The 14400-nt window shown below is 39.3% G+C and overlaps 1 protein-coding gene across 1 annotated transcript; it reads right to left on the bottom strand.

The window, feature by feature from the left end:
- Positions 1-1555: 1555 nt before the first annotated feature.
- Positions 1556-3580, bottom strand: il17a/f2 (interleukin 17a/f2). The gene is made up of 3 exons (XM_039796118.1): positions 3539-3580; positions 2469-2635; positions 1556-1844 (listed from the first exon to the last, which is right to left on the bottom strand). Exons 1-3 carry the CDS (start codon positions 3563-3565, stop codon positions 1610-1612), a joined length of 429 nt encoding a protein of 142 aa, XP_039652052.1. The 5' UTR covers positions 3566-3580; the 3' UTR covers positions 1556-1609.
- Positions 3581-14400: the final 10820 nt, after the last annotated feature.

The raw sequence follows: 14400 nt of genomic DNA, 5'->3' as shown, positions 1-14400 counted from the left end.
ATCCAGTGGTGAGTGGTGGGTGCTATGTGCTCTCCAGAGCGTGCCCCATGACGTGGTGGGGGTGACCATGTGGTAGGCCTCCTCCAGAGTCCAAACAATTGAGTCCAATCCGTAGAGAGAGAAGGGCAGGTGTGGGGAGCAAGCAGGCAGGAAGGCAGGCAGGCAAACGAACGAGCAAGGCAGGCTGCAACCTGAGACAAACAGAAAACTAAGTTAGCCACACAAGCAAGAACACAGGGAACTAGGATTGCCACTATACCACTCTCGTACACTGTACAATCTGGCGACAAGTGGATCACAGAGCCAGCCTTAAATACTGCATGAGGTTGATGAGGGAATGAGCTTCACCTGGAGCCACCTGCCAGCTGAGCCACGCCCACAGCAATCAGCACAGGCTGCCATGATGACATCATGACAATATGCTTATTATATGTATATGGAAGCATGTTTGTATTGCAAGAGAGTATGTGTTGAGAGATATTTGTATTTGCTGTCTTTTCTGTATTTATTTATTTTTTTCTATTGTGTGTTGTCCTTGTGATGCTGCAGAGTCCAAAACAAATTTCCCTTCGGGGACAATAAAGTATATCTTATATCTTATATGTGATGATGTGGGGGGGCTATTTTAATTCCAAAGGCCAAGGGAACTTTATCAGGATGCATAGTATCCTGGATCCATGAAATAACTGGCCTTTAAAAATAAACATCTGCCTGCCTCTATGGGAATTTAACAGGGGTGTACTTACTTATGTCCCCTGTATTTTAAGGAAGAACATTTATTTATTTATTTACAATACATTATTCATTCACAAACAAAATTGGTGTCCTTAAAGGTTGGATATTTCCTCATTTTTTTAATTAAGGCATTAAGATCAATTTCCAAAAGATGATTTTTTTATTCCTCTTTTTAGTCAACTTAAGCATCGGTGTCCTAATTTTTTCACTTGACTGTACACACACACACACACACACACACACACACACACCCACACACACTAATACACACACACACACACACACACTGACACACACTAAAAAAAACGACAAAATCTTCGAAAAAAATTACATTCTTACATTTTATTTCATGTAAATAAATACAGCCATTTCTATTCATTGACAAGTGCATTTCAGGCTCATAATTAATCCCATTCAGTCTCTTTGGTTCCCTGTGATCCAGGCTGGTATGGTTCAGTCGTGGTTGGTTGGTTGGTTCCCTGTGATCCAGGCTGGTATGGTTCAGTCGTGGCTGGTTGGTTGGTTCCCTGTGATCCAGGCTGGTATGGTTCAGTCGTGGCTGGTTGGTTGGTTCCCTGTGATCCAGGCTGGTATGGTTCAGTCGTGGTTGGTTGGTTGGTTCCCTGTGATCCAGGCTGGTATGGTTCAGTCGTGGTTAGTTGTGTGATCCAGGCTGGTATGGTTCAGTCGTGGCTGGTTGTTTGGTTCCCTGTGATCCAGGCTGGTATGGTTCAGTCGTGGCTGGTTGTTTGGTTCCCTGTGATCCAGGCTGGTATGGTTCAGTCGGGCTGGTTGTTTGGGTCCCTGTGATCCAGGCTGGTATGGTTCAGTCGTGGCTGGTTGGTTGGTTCCCTGTGATCCAGGCTGGTATGGTTCAGTCGTGGCTGGTTGTGGCCCAGACGCAGGTGCAGCCGACGGCCAGCGAGTGGTACTTGGCGGTGTAGCAGTGCCCCTCTTCCCGGCGGGTGAGCACCAGGACGCTCTGGTACACGGGGACAGAGTTGAGGTTGTGTCCGGTGCCGGTTCCGGTTCCGGTGCCGGTGCAGAAGCTGCTGCTGCAGTTGGCCTCCCAGAGCGTGGACGGGATTCGGTTCTTCTCCGTGCTCGACCTGGAAACAGCGAGAGGGAGTCAGGTCTGTGTGCCGACTTTAAACACTTTCAACATGTCTTTTTGATGAAATGTGTGTGTGTGTGTGTACCTGCGTGAGTGTGTGTGTGTGTGTGTGTGTGTGCAAGTGTGTGCAAGTGTGTGTGTGTGTGTGAGTGTGTGTGTGTGCAAGTGTGTGTTGCGGTGTGTGAGTGTGTGTGCGTTGCGGCGGCGTTGCATGTATGTGTGTGTGTGTGTGTGTGTGTGTGTGTGTGTGCGTGAGTGTGTGGTATGCGTGCGTGCGTGCGTGTGTGGGTCTGTGTGTGTGTCTGAGTGTGTGTGTTTGTGTGTGTCCATGTGTCTGTCTGTGTGTGTGTGTGCATGTGTGTGTGTCCATGTGTCTGTGTGTGTGTGTGTGTGTGTCCATGTGTCTGTGTGTGTGTGTGTGTCTGTGTGTGTGTGTCTGTGTGTGTGTGTGTGTCTGTGTGTGTGTGTGTCCATGTGTCTGTGTGTGTGTGTCCGTGTGTCTGTCTGTGTGTGTGTGCGTGTGCGTGTGCGTGTGTGTGTGTGTGTGTGTGTGTGTATATGTGTGTGTGTGTGTATATGTGTGTGTGTGTGTGTGTGTGTGTGTGTGTGTCAGACTGACTTCCAGGTCCATGGAGACAGAGATCTACGGTGAATGTTCCCGTTCCCTTCAGACGACGAGGAAACCTCCGAGGAGAACGCCAACATGGAGTCACAGCCAGGAGGAGGAGGGGGAGGAGCTTTAACCCCGCCAGAGGACACCACTACCCACAATGCAGTGCAGCACACCTGCGGACCAGACAGGAGACACTATAACTGTAAGTTACTGTAAAAGAATCAGTCATCATCTCAGCTGGACTTGTAGGGCGTCATATTGTTTCAATTATACCGATGATCTGTAGATGGGGATTTGTTGTTTGTATATACTGTGTGTGTGTGTGTGTGTGTGTGTGTGTGTGTGTGTGTGTGTGTGTGTGGTGTGTGTTATGTATAGATGTGTGTGTATATATGTATATATATATATAGGGGTTTCACACCGTTTTTTTTATTAATAAGGGAAAAAACTTCCACTAATGAACCCTGACAAGGCACACCTGTGAAGGTAAAACCATTTCAGGTGACTACCTCATGAAGCTCATTGAGAGAACACCAAGGGTTTGCAGAGTTATCAAAAAAAGCAAAGGGTGGCTACTTTGAAGAATCTAAAATATAAGACATGTTTTCAGTTATTTCACACTTTTTTGTTAAGTACATAATTCCATATGTGTTCATTCATAGTTTTGATGCCTTCAGTGAGAATCTACAATGTAAATAGTCATGAAAATAAAAAGGAAACGCATTGAATGAGAAGGTGTGTCCAAACTTTTGGCCTGTACTGTAAACCCGGATAACTACAAGAAGGGTACAAATGAAAAGTTAACATTTTAACATCCAATGATGGCACAAGTAGAAAATAAACAGATTAGGCAGATACTGGAGGAGGCATTCTAGATAGGTGGTAACAGGGGAGAACTGGAGAGAGAGACAAGGAGACAGACAGACAGACAGACAAACACACAGACGGACAGACAGACAGACAGACAGAGAGACAGACAGACTGGAAAAACAAATGATTAAATCTCAGTAAAGCCTTCCGAGGGTGACCCTGTGGTGGGTTCTGGGTTAGAGTATAAAGCAGATAGAGATGCTCACCATCAGAGTGCAGATATCCAGCTTCATGTTGTCGCCGTGGTGACTGAGTCCAGCTTCTGCGTGCCACTGCTCTGAGCTGAGGTGTTCTTATAAAGATCTGTGATTCTTCAGATCTGATTACCAGGCAGGCAGCAAACCGAGACGGGAGATTCCCATTATCTCTGAATCAAATCTGTTTCTCTGCACAGTCGGCTGATTGAAAGTCAGCAATCGACACTTTGAGAGATAAAAATCTAAAATCTCTGAGAGCCGGTAAACCAACTGCTGACATTGCTTTTGATTTGCCACCCACGGCACTTTCTCACTCTCAATCCTAAAGCTTCCAAAGATTGTATTGCTAACGTGGATTGGTTAAAACTGAAGGTCACGTTAAAACTCTCCACACAGTCAGCGATAAACTGTGGCTCTTTCTTTCATTGCAGTAACCATATTAAAATATGCACTAAAACTCTTAGCAGAATATTTGCAATAATTAGAAAGATTGAAGCAGAAAGAGAGTGCTGTTTATGGATTAAGATAAGATAAGATAAGAAATTCGTCTTGGGCATTCGAGAGAAATTAAATGGCGACACATAAACACACAATAAACATACAGTTAACCTACATAGAAACATAATCATAAATTATCTCATCCAATCTCGGCATGGTTTTATGTCGGTTAGCCTAATAGCTGGTTTGATTTGCATTGAGAGATGATTTTATGGAAAGTACCCCATGCCAGTCTCTAGGTATGGTGAAGGGTATGTGATGATGTGGGGGGCCAAGGGAACTTTATCAGGATGCATAGTATCCTGGATCCATGAAATAACTGGCCTTTCAAAATAAAAGTCTGCCTGCCTCTATGGGAATCTAACATAGGGGTGGACTGACTTTAGTTGCCAGAGGTTTAGACATTAATGGCTGTGTGTTGAGTTATTTTGAGGGGACAGCACATTTACACAGTTATACAAGCTGGACACTTAATACTTTACATTGTAGCAAAGTGTAATTTCTTCAGTGTTGTCCCATTAAAAGATATAATGAAATATTTACTAAAATGTGAGGGGTGTACTCACTTTTGTGAGATACTGTTTATATATATATATATACAGTACAGGCCAAAAGTTTGGACACACCTTCTCATTCGATGCGTTTCCTTTTTATTTTCATGACTATTTACATTGTAGATTCTCACTGAAGGCATCAAAACTATGAATGAACACATATGGAATTATGTCCTTAACAAAAAAGTGTGAAATAACTGAAAACATGTCTTATATTTTAGATTCTTCAAAGTAGCCACCCTTTGCTTTTTGTGATAACTCTGCAAACCCTTGGTGTTCTCTCAATGAGCTTCATGAGGTAGTCACCTGAAATGGTTTTACCTTCACAGGTGTGCTTTGTCAGGGTTCATTAGTGGAATTTGTTTCCCTTATTAATAAAAAAGCAAAGGGTGGCTACTTTGAAGAATCTCAAATATAAGACATGTTTTCAGTTATTTCACACTTTTTTGTCAAGTACATAATTCCATATGTGTTCATTCATAGTTTTGATGCCTTCAGTGAGAATCTACAATGTAAATAGTCATGAAAATAAAAAGGAAACGCATTGAATGAGAAGGTGTGTCCAAACTTTTGGCCTGTACTGTATATATATATATATATATATATATATATATATATTAGACACACATGAATGCTGTATATGCATATACACATACAGACATACCTGTAAATGTACACAGACATACATTAAATGGGCAAGGCAGGGCAGGATGATAAAACCCAACAGCGCATTAAATATTGTTAAAAGCTTCCTATACCAGCTGACTTCTCTATTCAGTCCTTCCAGAAAAACGTGGAGTTTTTTTGTGATTGTTGCGGGGCAAAATTCCTTAATTATGCGGCACGTTTTCTTAAAAAATGCGATGGAATATGCGGGATATTTATGCAGTTTTATGCTATGAAATTGCGGGAACTTGCAAAAGTGATTCCCCCAACACCCTGCTTTTTTTAAACTTAATTTCCAAAAACAGTTTACAGATATTCAGTCATTGCAATAAGTAAACAAATAAGATACAAAAATATATACAAATAATATAATATTAAAGTAAAAATAAAAGTAATAGTCTAAACTGAGGGAAATAAAAGATACAAAAGAGAGACTTTCAAAAATCGTTAATAATATAGACATCAGATATTAAGATAGCTTTCTGATTGGATCCCAACTTAAGAGACTTAAGAGAGGAAAACATGTCAGATTCAACCTCCAACACCTGCTTTAGATAATAATAATAATAAATTGAATTTATATAGCGCTTTTCATGGACTCAAAGTCGCTTTACAGGGCAGGGTAGATTATAAAAACATAACAAAACAAGTAGAACAAAACAAGATACAGATGAAAAAGGGAGGGGGGCAGGTGGACTATGGGTAGGCATCACGTAATTACATCACTTCATAACGTTCCCATGGCAACAGGGGAAAACGGCTGCTCTTGTGTGAAGTAAACGCAACATTTTTCAACTTTCTGCTAAGATATATTACGGGACTTTTTTGCAACGAAAATGCGGGTATTATGAAATCATGCAAGCACCGCATATTTAGCGCGGAAATCAGCAATTTATGCGGCGAAATGCGGCTTATTTGAAAAAATGCAGACTTTGGCTGATTATGCGATGAATTATGTTTTTCTGGAGGGACTGTCTATTGGCTGTTGAAACAGGAGATGTCTCTTACGTTCTAAAACCATATTTTTGTGGCTTTTTTCTACATCTTTATTGCATTTTTCTGAGCTTTTTTAATGCCCTTTTTTTCCAACTATTTGTCGCCTTTTTACGAAGTTTTTGTTGATTTTGTTTTGAACTCTTTGTCGCCTTTTTTTCCAACATTTTGTTTGTTGAAACAGGTGACATCTCTTACGTTCTAAAACCATATTTTTGTTGCCTTTTTACGACGTTTTTGTTGCATTTTTCCGAAATGTTTTACCACTTTTTTCTGACGTTTTTGCCGCCTTTTAACCCCTTAATGCCGACTGTCGCTAATTTGCATCAAACCACTTCCATTCCGACTGCAGGCGAGATAGCGTGTGTATTCCCCCCAATGTCGGTTTGTTTACATGCGATACATACCTAGGAACCTTTTGCACGCACTGGTTTCTCGTAGGACCGGTTCGGAGTGGGAACTACATCCAGTTCACGGAAGCGAGATTAACCCTAACCTTAACCTTAACCCTAAAAAGACTACTGTCAATGACTACGTTTACAAGCTGTCATTTTCGGGTTATGGTCGGGTTAAGGTCACTATTCTGGTTTCTGAAACATTCGGAATAACCCGTTTACATGCGTGAGCAGAGAGAGTTACTCCTGTATACGTGGATATTTGTAATCAAATGGCGATATCCCGAAATAAACGGCGACGCATGGTTAGCGTCTGGACGTAGCCTACGGACAACCTTAAGACGCGATAACTTTTGGGTCCCCTTCTTATAAATCTCACTATCTCGGTGCTTTCTGCCGTCACCAAAAGACATTATATTCATGGTTTTCACCACACTAATAAAAGACATTATATTCATTTTCACCACACTAATAAAAGACATTATATTCATGGTTTTCACCACACTAATAAAGACATTATATTCATTTTCACCACACTAATAAAAGACATTATATTCATGGTTTTCACCACACTAATAAAGACATTATATTCATTTTCACCACACTAATAAAGACATTATATTCATGGTTTTCACCACACTAATAAAAGACATTATATTCATGGTTTTCACCACACTAATAAAGACATTATATTCATTTTCACCACACTAATAAAAGACAATTATATTCATGGTTTTCACCACACTAATAAAAGACATTATATTCATGGTTTTCACCACACTAATAAAAGACATTATATTCATGTTTTCACCACACTAATAAAAAGACATTATATTCATGGTTTTCACCACACTAATAAAGACATTATATTCATGGTTTTCACCACACTAATAAAGACATTATATTCATGGTTTTCACCACACTAATAAAAGACATTATATTAACACCAAAAAAAAAACAAATATAATTACAAAAAATTAATAAATACATTATAATAAAAAAATTTTTAAATACATAATTAAAACAAATATATTAATAATTTTAACAATATAATAAAAAAAATAAAAAAAAAAATTTTTATATAAAAAATAAAAAAATTAAAAAAAAATTTTTATCAAAATTAAAAAAAATATAAAAAAAATTTTTTTCTAACTATAAAAAAAAAAAAAAAAAAATTTTTTATTTTAATATTAAAAAAAAAAAAAATAAATTTTTGTTTTAAAAATAAAAAAAAAAAATTTTATTATTTCTTTATTTTAAAAAAAAAAAAAAAAATTTTTTTTATTTTATTTTAACAAAAAAAAAAAAAAAATATATTATTTTTATTTTACAAAAAAAAAAAAAAAATATTTTTTTTTTTTTTAAAAAAAAAAAAAAAAAAAAATATTAATAATTTTAAAAAAAAAAAAAAAAAAAATATATTTATTGTTTTTCACCACAAAAAAAAAAAAAATATTTTTATGGTTTTTCCCCCCCAAAAAAAAAAAATTTTTTTATTTTTTTCCCCCCCCCAAAAAACACATTATTTTCATTGTTTTCACCACACTGTTGAAGAAACTGGTTTCCTCCTCGCTCCAAAAGTGTGCCATCCATGTTTACCTCTACTTCCTGTTTACCTCGCTATACGGTAGCTACGATATAGTTTTTTTTATTATTATAACTATGTTTATCACTGGCCATACAAGAAGTTCCTCTAACCAAAAGACCGAGACTCCTGCGAATAGAACATGCAGAACACAAATCAATGTTCCTTGTGATGTGAAATGCTGATACGCGTTACATGACCAAAATTTCGGGTTAGAAAAGGGGTAACCCAGGTAACATATTCGGGTTTTTGCCAGTGTTTACATGGCCGCGCGCGACCGGGTTATTGCTAATATTCCGGTTTTGAACGGGTTATTGGCTGCATGTAAACGTAGCCATTGTTAGGGAGTAGGAGAGTGTTTTCTTTCTTGCTGTTGTCAAGATTCATTTATTTGTCAATTACTTTGTGACGTGAATAAAATCTACATATCTGAGATGGGAAAATGTGTTTTATTAATTTTACCATTTTGTAAAGAATTTTACCATGAATGCCTGTTGTCGCTAATTTGCATCATACCTAAATTTATATCTATTCCATATGCTATAGACAAATTAACAATCTCAACTTAATTTAGCATCAGCTTGGAGCCAGAAACACACATAATACATTTTTTTTATATAATTGTGAATAAATTCAGGCGTCACAGGGTTAAAAAAAAAACTTTTTATCACCTCTTTTCCAACTTTATCAACATTTTTGTTGCCTTCTCTTTGAACTTTTTGTTAGTTGAAACAGGAGACGTCTCTTACGTTGTTAAACCAGCCTCTGGAGACTCGCCATCGCCATCAGCTGGTTGGAGTCGAGCTGAGACGGGCCGGTTCAGACTTTGTCGAGTCATCAAGGCCAGTGTGCAGTGTGTTTCAAAATGAAATACATTGTGTTCAATGGGGAAAAAAAGTTGTTATTTTTTACCCAGACATTTCAAAATAATACATTTTAGAAATACCGTGGAACCGTGAGGGTTATCATAGCGTCAGAATCTCCCACCTGTAACCTATCCTGTATCCTATACCTGTAAATGGCGCCTATAGACTCCTATCTGTGATGATTCCCGGTTATGCAAATTCTCTTTCGTACCACAAGCCATAAAAGCCTTAAATCAGTCAGAATAAGCTAGTCGTCCAGCTGGCCTGGTCAGACCCAAGGGTGTCTAGTGTGTTGTAGTGTGTGATGTATGTTCTTCATGTTAAGTCTGTCGGTGTCTGATGTAAGGACTATTTGTTTGCATTATATGTCTGATGTCTTGTCATGAAGTGACTTGCGATTGTGCCGCAAACCCAACTGCCCCACGGGGAACAATAAAGTTATACTACTACTAGAAAGTGCAGTTTAGAAATCTGTCTCCCCACCATTGTGCACTGTGGTTCAAAATAAAATACAGTTGTAGTTTTTTTGAACCAGACATTCCAAAATAATACATTTTAAAGCTGTAAGCGCGATATGTGTCGCTGTCAGGATCTCACAGCAGCCCGTGCCTATAGACCTTCTACACAGCAGACATGTTGACATGTCATAGTAGGAAAAGGTGTATTTAAACCCATTACTGATGGCTGCATTCCACTTAGGAGAGGTCCTGGTATTAAACCATTACTGATGGCTGCATTCCACTTAGGAGAGGTCCTGGTATTAAACCATTAATGATGGCTGCATTCCACTTAGGAGAGACCCTGGTATTAAACCATTACTGATGGCTGCATTCCACTTAGGAGAGACCCTGGTATTAAACCATTACTGATGGCTGCATTCCACTTAGGAGAGGTCCTGGTATTAAACCATTACTGATGGCTGCATTCCACTTAGGAGAGACCCTGGTATTAAACCATTACTGATGGCTGCATTCCACTTAGGAGAGACCCTGGTATTAAACCATTACTGATGGCTGCATTCCACTTAGGAGAGGTCCTGGTATTGTGCATGCTGACTCACTGAAATATCTTACTGGGACACTTGAAGGAACTGAGCCATCTTTAAGGTTATCACTGTCAGCAGGGCTTTTCCTGCTATGACGAGTCAACATGTCTGCTGTGAAGAAGGTCCATTCCCGGTCCTGCGTGAGAAGTGCTGACAGCGCTGACGGTAACCATGGGGATTTATCAGATGAATGCTCGCCCGTCTCCGGCTTCCTCTCTCAGTCAAACGGGGTCAGAGAGACGCTGCTGACGGCCCCGATACAAACAGTCAAAACCTCAAGAGGCGACCACATTAAAAACCACACCACATCCCCCCCCGCCGCTGTGATGTCACAGAGAGGGGGCGGGGCTAAAGGTAACAAGGCTCCATGTAAGGAAACAGGAAGTCACTTCTGCTGTGATGCATCACTGGTGGAATGTAACTAAGTACATTTACTAAGTAACACACACACACACCACACACACACACACACACACGCACACACACACACACACAACGCTGAACCACACACACACACACACACACACACACACACGCTGAACCGCACACAGACACACACAGACGCACACAGACACACACAGACATGCACAGACCTTACTTACGCACACACACACACACGCGCGCACACGAAACACACAAAACACACACAGACCCACACAGACATGCACAGACGCACTACAGACCAGCACAGACACACACACGCACAAACCGCGTGCAGACCTTTACGCGCACCTGGAACACACACACACACGCTGAACCATGCACAGACACACACAGACATTGCTGGTACACCTGCACCTTTACGCACAGACACACAAACACACACAAAGACGCACACAGACGTACGGACTTACGCACACCGCACAGACACACACACACACACACAAACTACCGTTACAGACACACGCGCAGTTTTACTGAACACACACACACCTGGACGCGAACCACCTGCACGCTGAACACACACACACAAACACACACACACACACACACACACAGACACGCGCGCACACAGACGCACACCGCACACAAACACACCTGCGCAGACACACACACACACAAACACCGCGTGCAGACACACACCGCATACACAGACGCACACTGCACTGAACCAGCACACAGACGCACACACACAGACACACACACACGGACATTGCACAGACCTGCACACACACACTTTTACACACCGCACACACACACAGACTTTAAACGCACAGATTACCTGAACATGCACAGACACCTGCGGCACGGAACGCACACACACACACAAACCTGCGATGCAGACCTTACACACGCACAGACACACACACACACACACACACATACCACACACACGCACGGACGTACACAGACACACACACCGCACAGACGCACACACACACACAAACGCACACACACAGACGCACACCTTTTCAAACACACCTGTCATCAAGATCAATACCAAGACAAGACACACACAAGATCAACAATAATAATAACAGACAACACAGACACACACAGACACAATAACAATGAATAACAAGACAATAACACACACAGACAATAACAGACAATAACAATAACAGACAATAACACACACAGACAATAACACAGACAATAATAAAGAGAACAAGGCGCGCGCGGCATGGCACCGACCATCCACGACCGCTGATCACCCATGCCATGTATACATGCATGTAGACACACACACACACACACATTATTAGACATACATACAGGATTATGGCAAGAGTGAGCATAGGACATTAGTGGCTATATTATTACAGGAGAGTGAGGCAGCATATTACAGACACACATATTACACATACATTATTATAACATGACATAGATACATTACATTATTATTATTATTATTACAGACATACACACATACAGGTGCATAATAAATAAGTATCTGCATGGCCATTAATAATAATACACAGACAATACAATAATAATACAGACACATTACACATTACAGACAATACATTACATACAGACATTACACATATGCGTATGGCTACAGCGCGACAATACAGCACATTGGTATTTGGCCAGCTACGCCATGGCGAGCATGGCATATACATACCACATTAATAGACATTATCATTATTAGACATTATTATTATTCACAGCCAGTACACAGACATTACCACACTTACAAGACACATACAGACATCATTACAGACACACACAGACAGACAGGTCTGTGTGTGTGTAGGTGATTTCTCAGTGAATGACAGCGCAGGTTCCTGACTGCCCTGGTCGAAGTGGGTGTGCAGATCAAAGCAGAAAGCCCCCGCTGACTCCCTCGGAGGAGGCCTGAAGGTGTTTCCAGCCAACCACACGCTCCTCTGACGATGACATCACAACCACACGCTCCTCTGATGATGACACCACATCTAAACTGCCGCGAGCTGCCTCATCTGGATTCTCTCTGCAAATCTGGAGAGAGTGACCAACTTTGATTGCATTGCTGGAAAGTTTCGACCCCGATATAAGACAAGGTTTTTTTTCTGCCGAGCATCGAAGAAATGTGTAAAAAAAACACCGGCTGAAAAAACGTAACGTTTGTTACTCAAAATATTCCAACTTTTGTCTCGTCTTGTGATATTTTGCTGCTGTATCTCTGCTGTAGACATGGATCCCCAAAAGGCTGTTTTTTAAAACATGAATAAAAATACTTACAGATACTAACAAAGTCAATCACTATTATATACAATATTGTTATTAATATATCACCATTGCACTGATCTGCCTTGCACTGTACTCCTTAAATCCTTAAATCTCAGACTACTGACCGATATTGCACTATTTCTTCCCTCTCTTTATGTACATTTTTTGCAAAATTGTCAATTCCATCTATACTGTATACTGGACACTAACCATATTTTTTTTATATATATATTTTTAAATATTTTTGATATTCTTACCTTTTCATTCTTAATATGTTAAGTGTTAGATTACTGGAGTCAAATTCCTTGTTTGTCTACGCAAACCTGGCCAATAAAGCCATTTTCTTTATTAAAACCACATTTGGGTGGCTGGGTTAGCATCCAGCTGAGTATTACATATATATATATATATATATATATATACACTGGTAGTAATATATATATATACACTGAAATATGTAGTAATATATATATATATATATATATATATATATATATATATATATATATACACTGGTAATGGCAAGGTAATATATATATATATATATATATATATATATATATTATACTATATACATAATATATATATATATATATATATATATATATATATATATATATATATATATATATATATATATATATATATATATATTCACTGAGAATAGTAATATATATATATATATATATATATATATATATATAGTATACATTTGACCTATATATATTATATATAAAAAAAATATATATATATATATATATATATATATACACTGTAATGCGTGTAATATATATATATATATATATATATATATATATATATATATATACACTGGTATCGTAAAATATATATATATATATATATATATATATATATACTGGTAGTAGTGTAATATATATATATATATATATATATATATATATATATATATATATATATATATATATATATATGCAGTCAATGCAGTCAAGAGCACACCAGACCTGTAGGTGGCGGTGCAGGGCCGGCCCTAGAGTTTTGGGGGGCCCTAAGCAGGATTTGGTTTGGGGGACTCTCCACATTGTAACATGTTGCCACTGCACTTGGCACTAAACCAACTTGTAAATAATAGTTTAAGCACTCATAAGCCTTTAAAGACTAATGTGAGACCTACTAGCAGCAACACTATCTTTAAATAGACCGGCTCTGTTATGAGCTCTATTGTGGGACATTTCAAGCGCTCTTGGGGGGGCCTTCTGGTAGCCATGGGGCCCTAAGCAACCGCTTAGGTCGCTTATGGGTCGGGCCGGCTCTGTGGCGGTGTAACGAGAAGCTCAAGCCCACGTTAGCCAATCAGAATCCCGAAAATAGCAACAACAGCAACCAATCGCTTCCTCTTTCTCTCTCTCTCTCGGCTGCCTAAACTTGTCTCAGTTTACGTGCAAACGGAGATTTTAAAAACAAATAAAAAGTTTTTGGAAAGACTCGGTTTCAGAGGAGAATTCTCCGTTTGCGTGTAATCGAAGAGTAAAAACGAAGGGAAATGTCTCTGTTTGTAAAAATAACCACGGACTTGTAAACAGGGTCCAACTCTGAGTTAGTTTTCTGCTGAGTCGCCTCTGCAGCATCACGAGC

This window comes from Perca fluviatilis, chromosome 3, assembly GCF_010015445.1.
Source record: "Perca fluviatilis chromosome 3, GENO_Pfluv_1.0, whole genome shotgun sequence".
Lineage (NCBI taxonomy): Eukaryota > Metazoa > Chordata > Actinopteri > Perciformes > Percidae > Perca > Perca fluviatilis.
The sequence above is the reverse complement of the archived record's forward strand: the minus strand, read 5'-3'. Positions and strand labels throughout refer to the sequence as shown.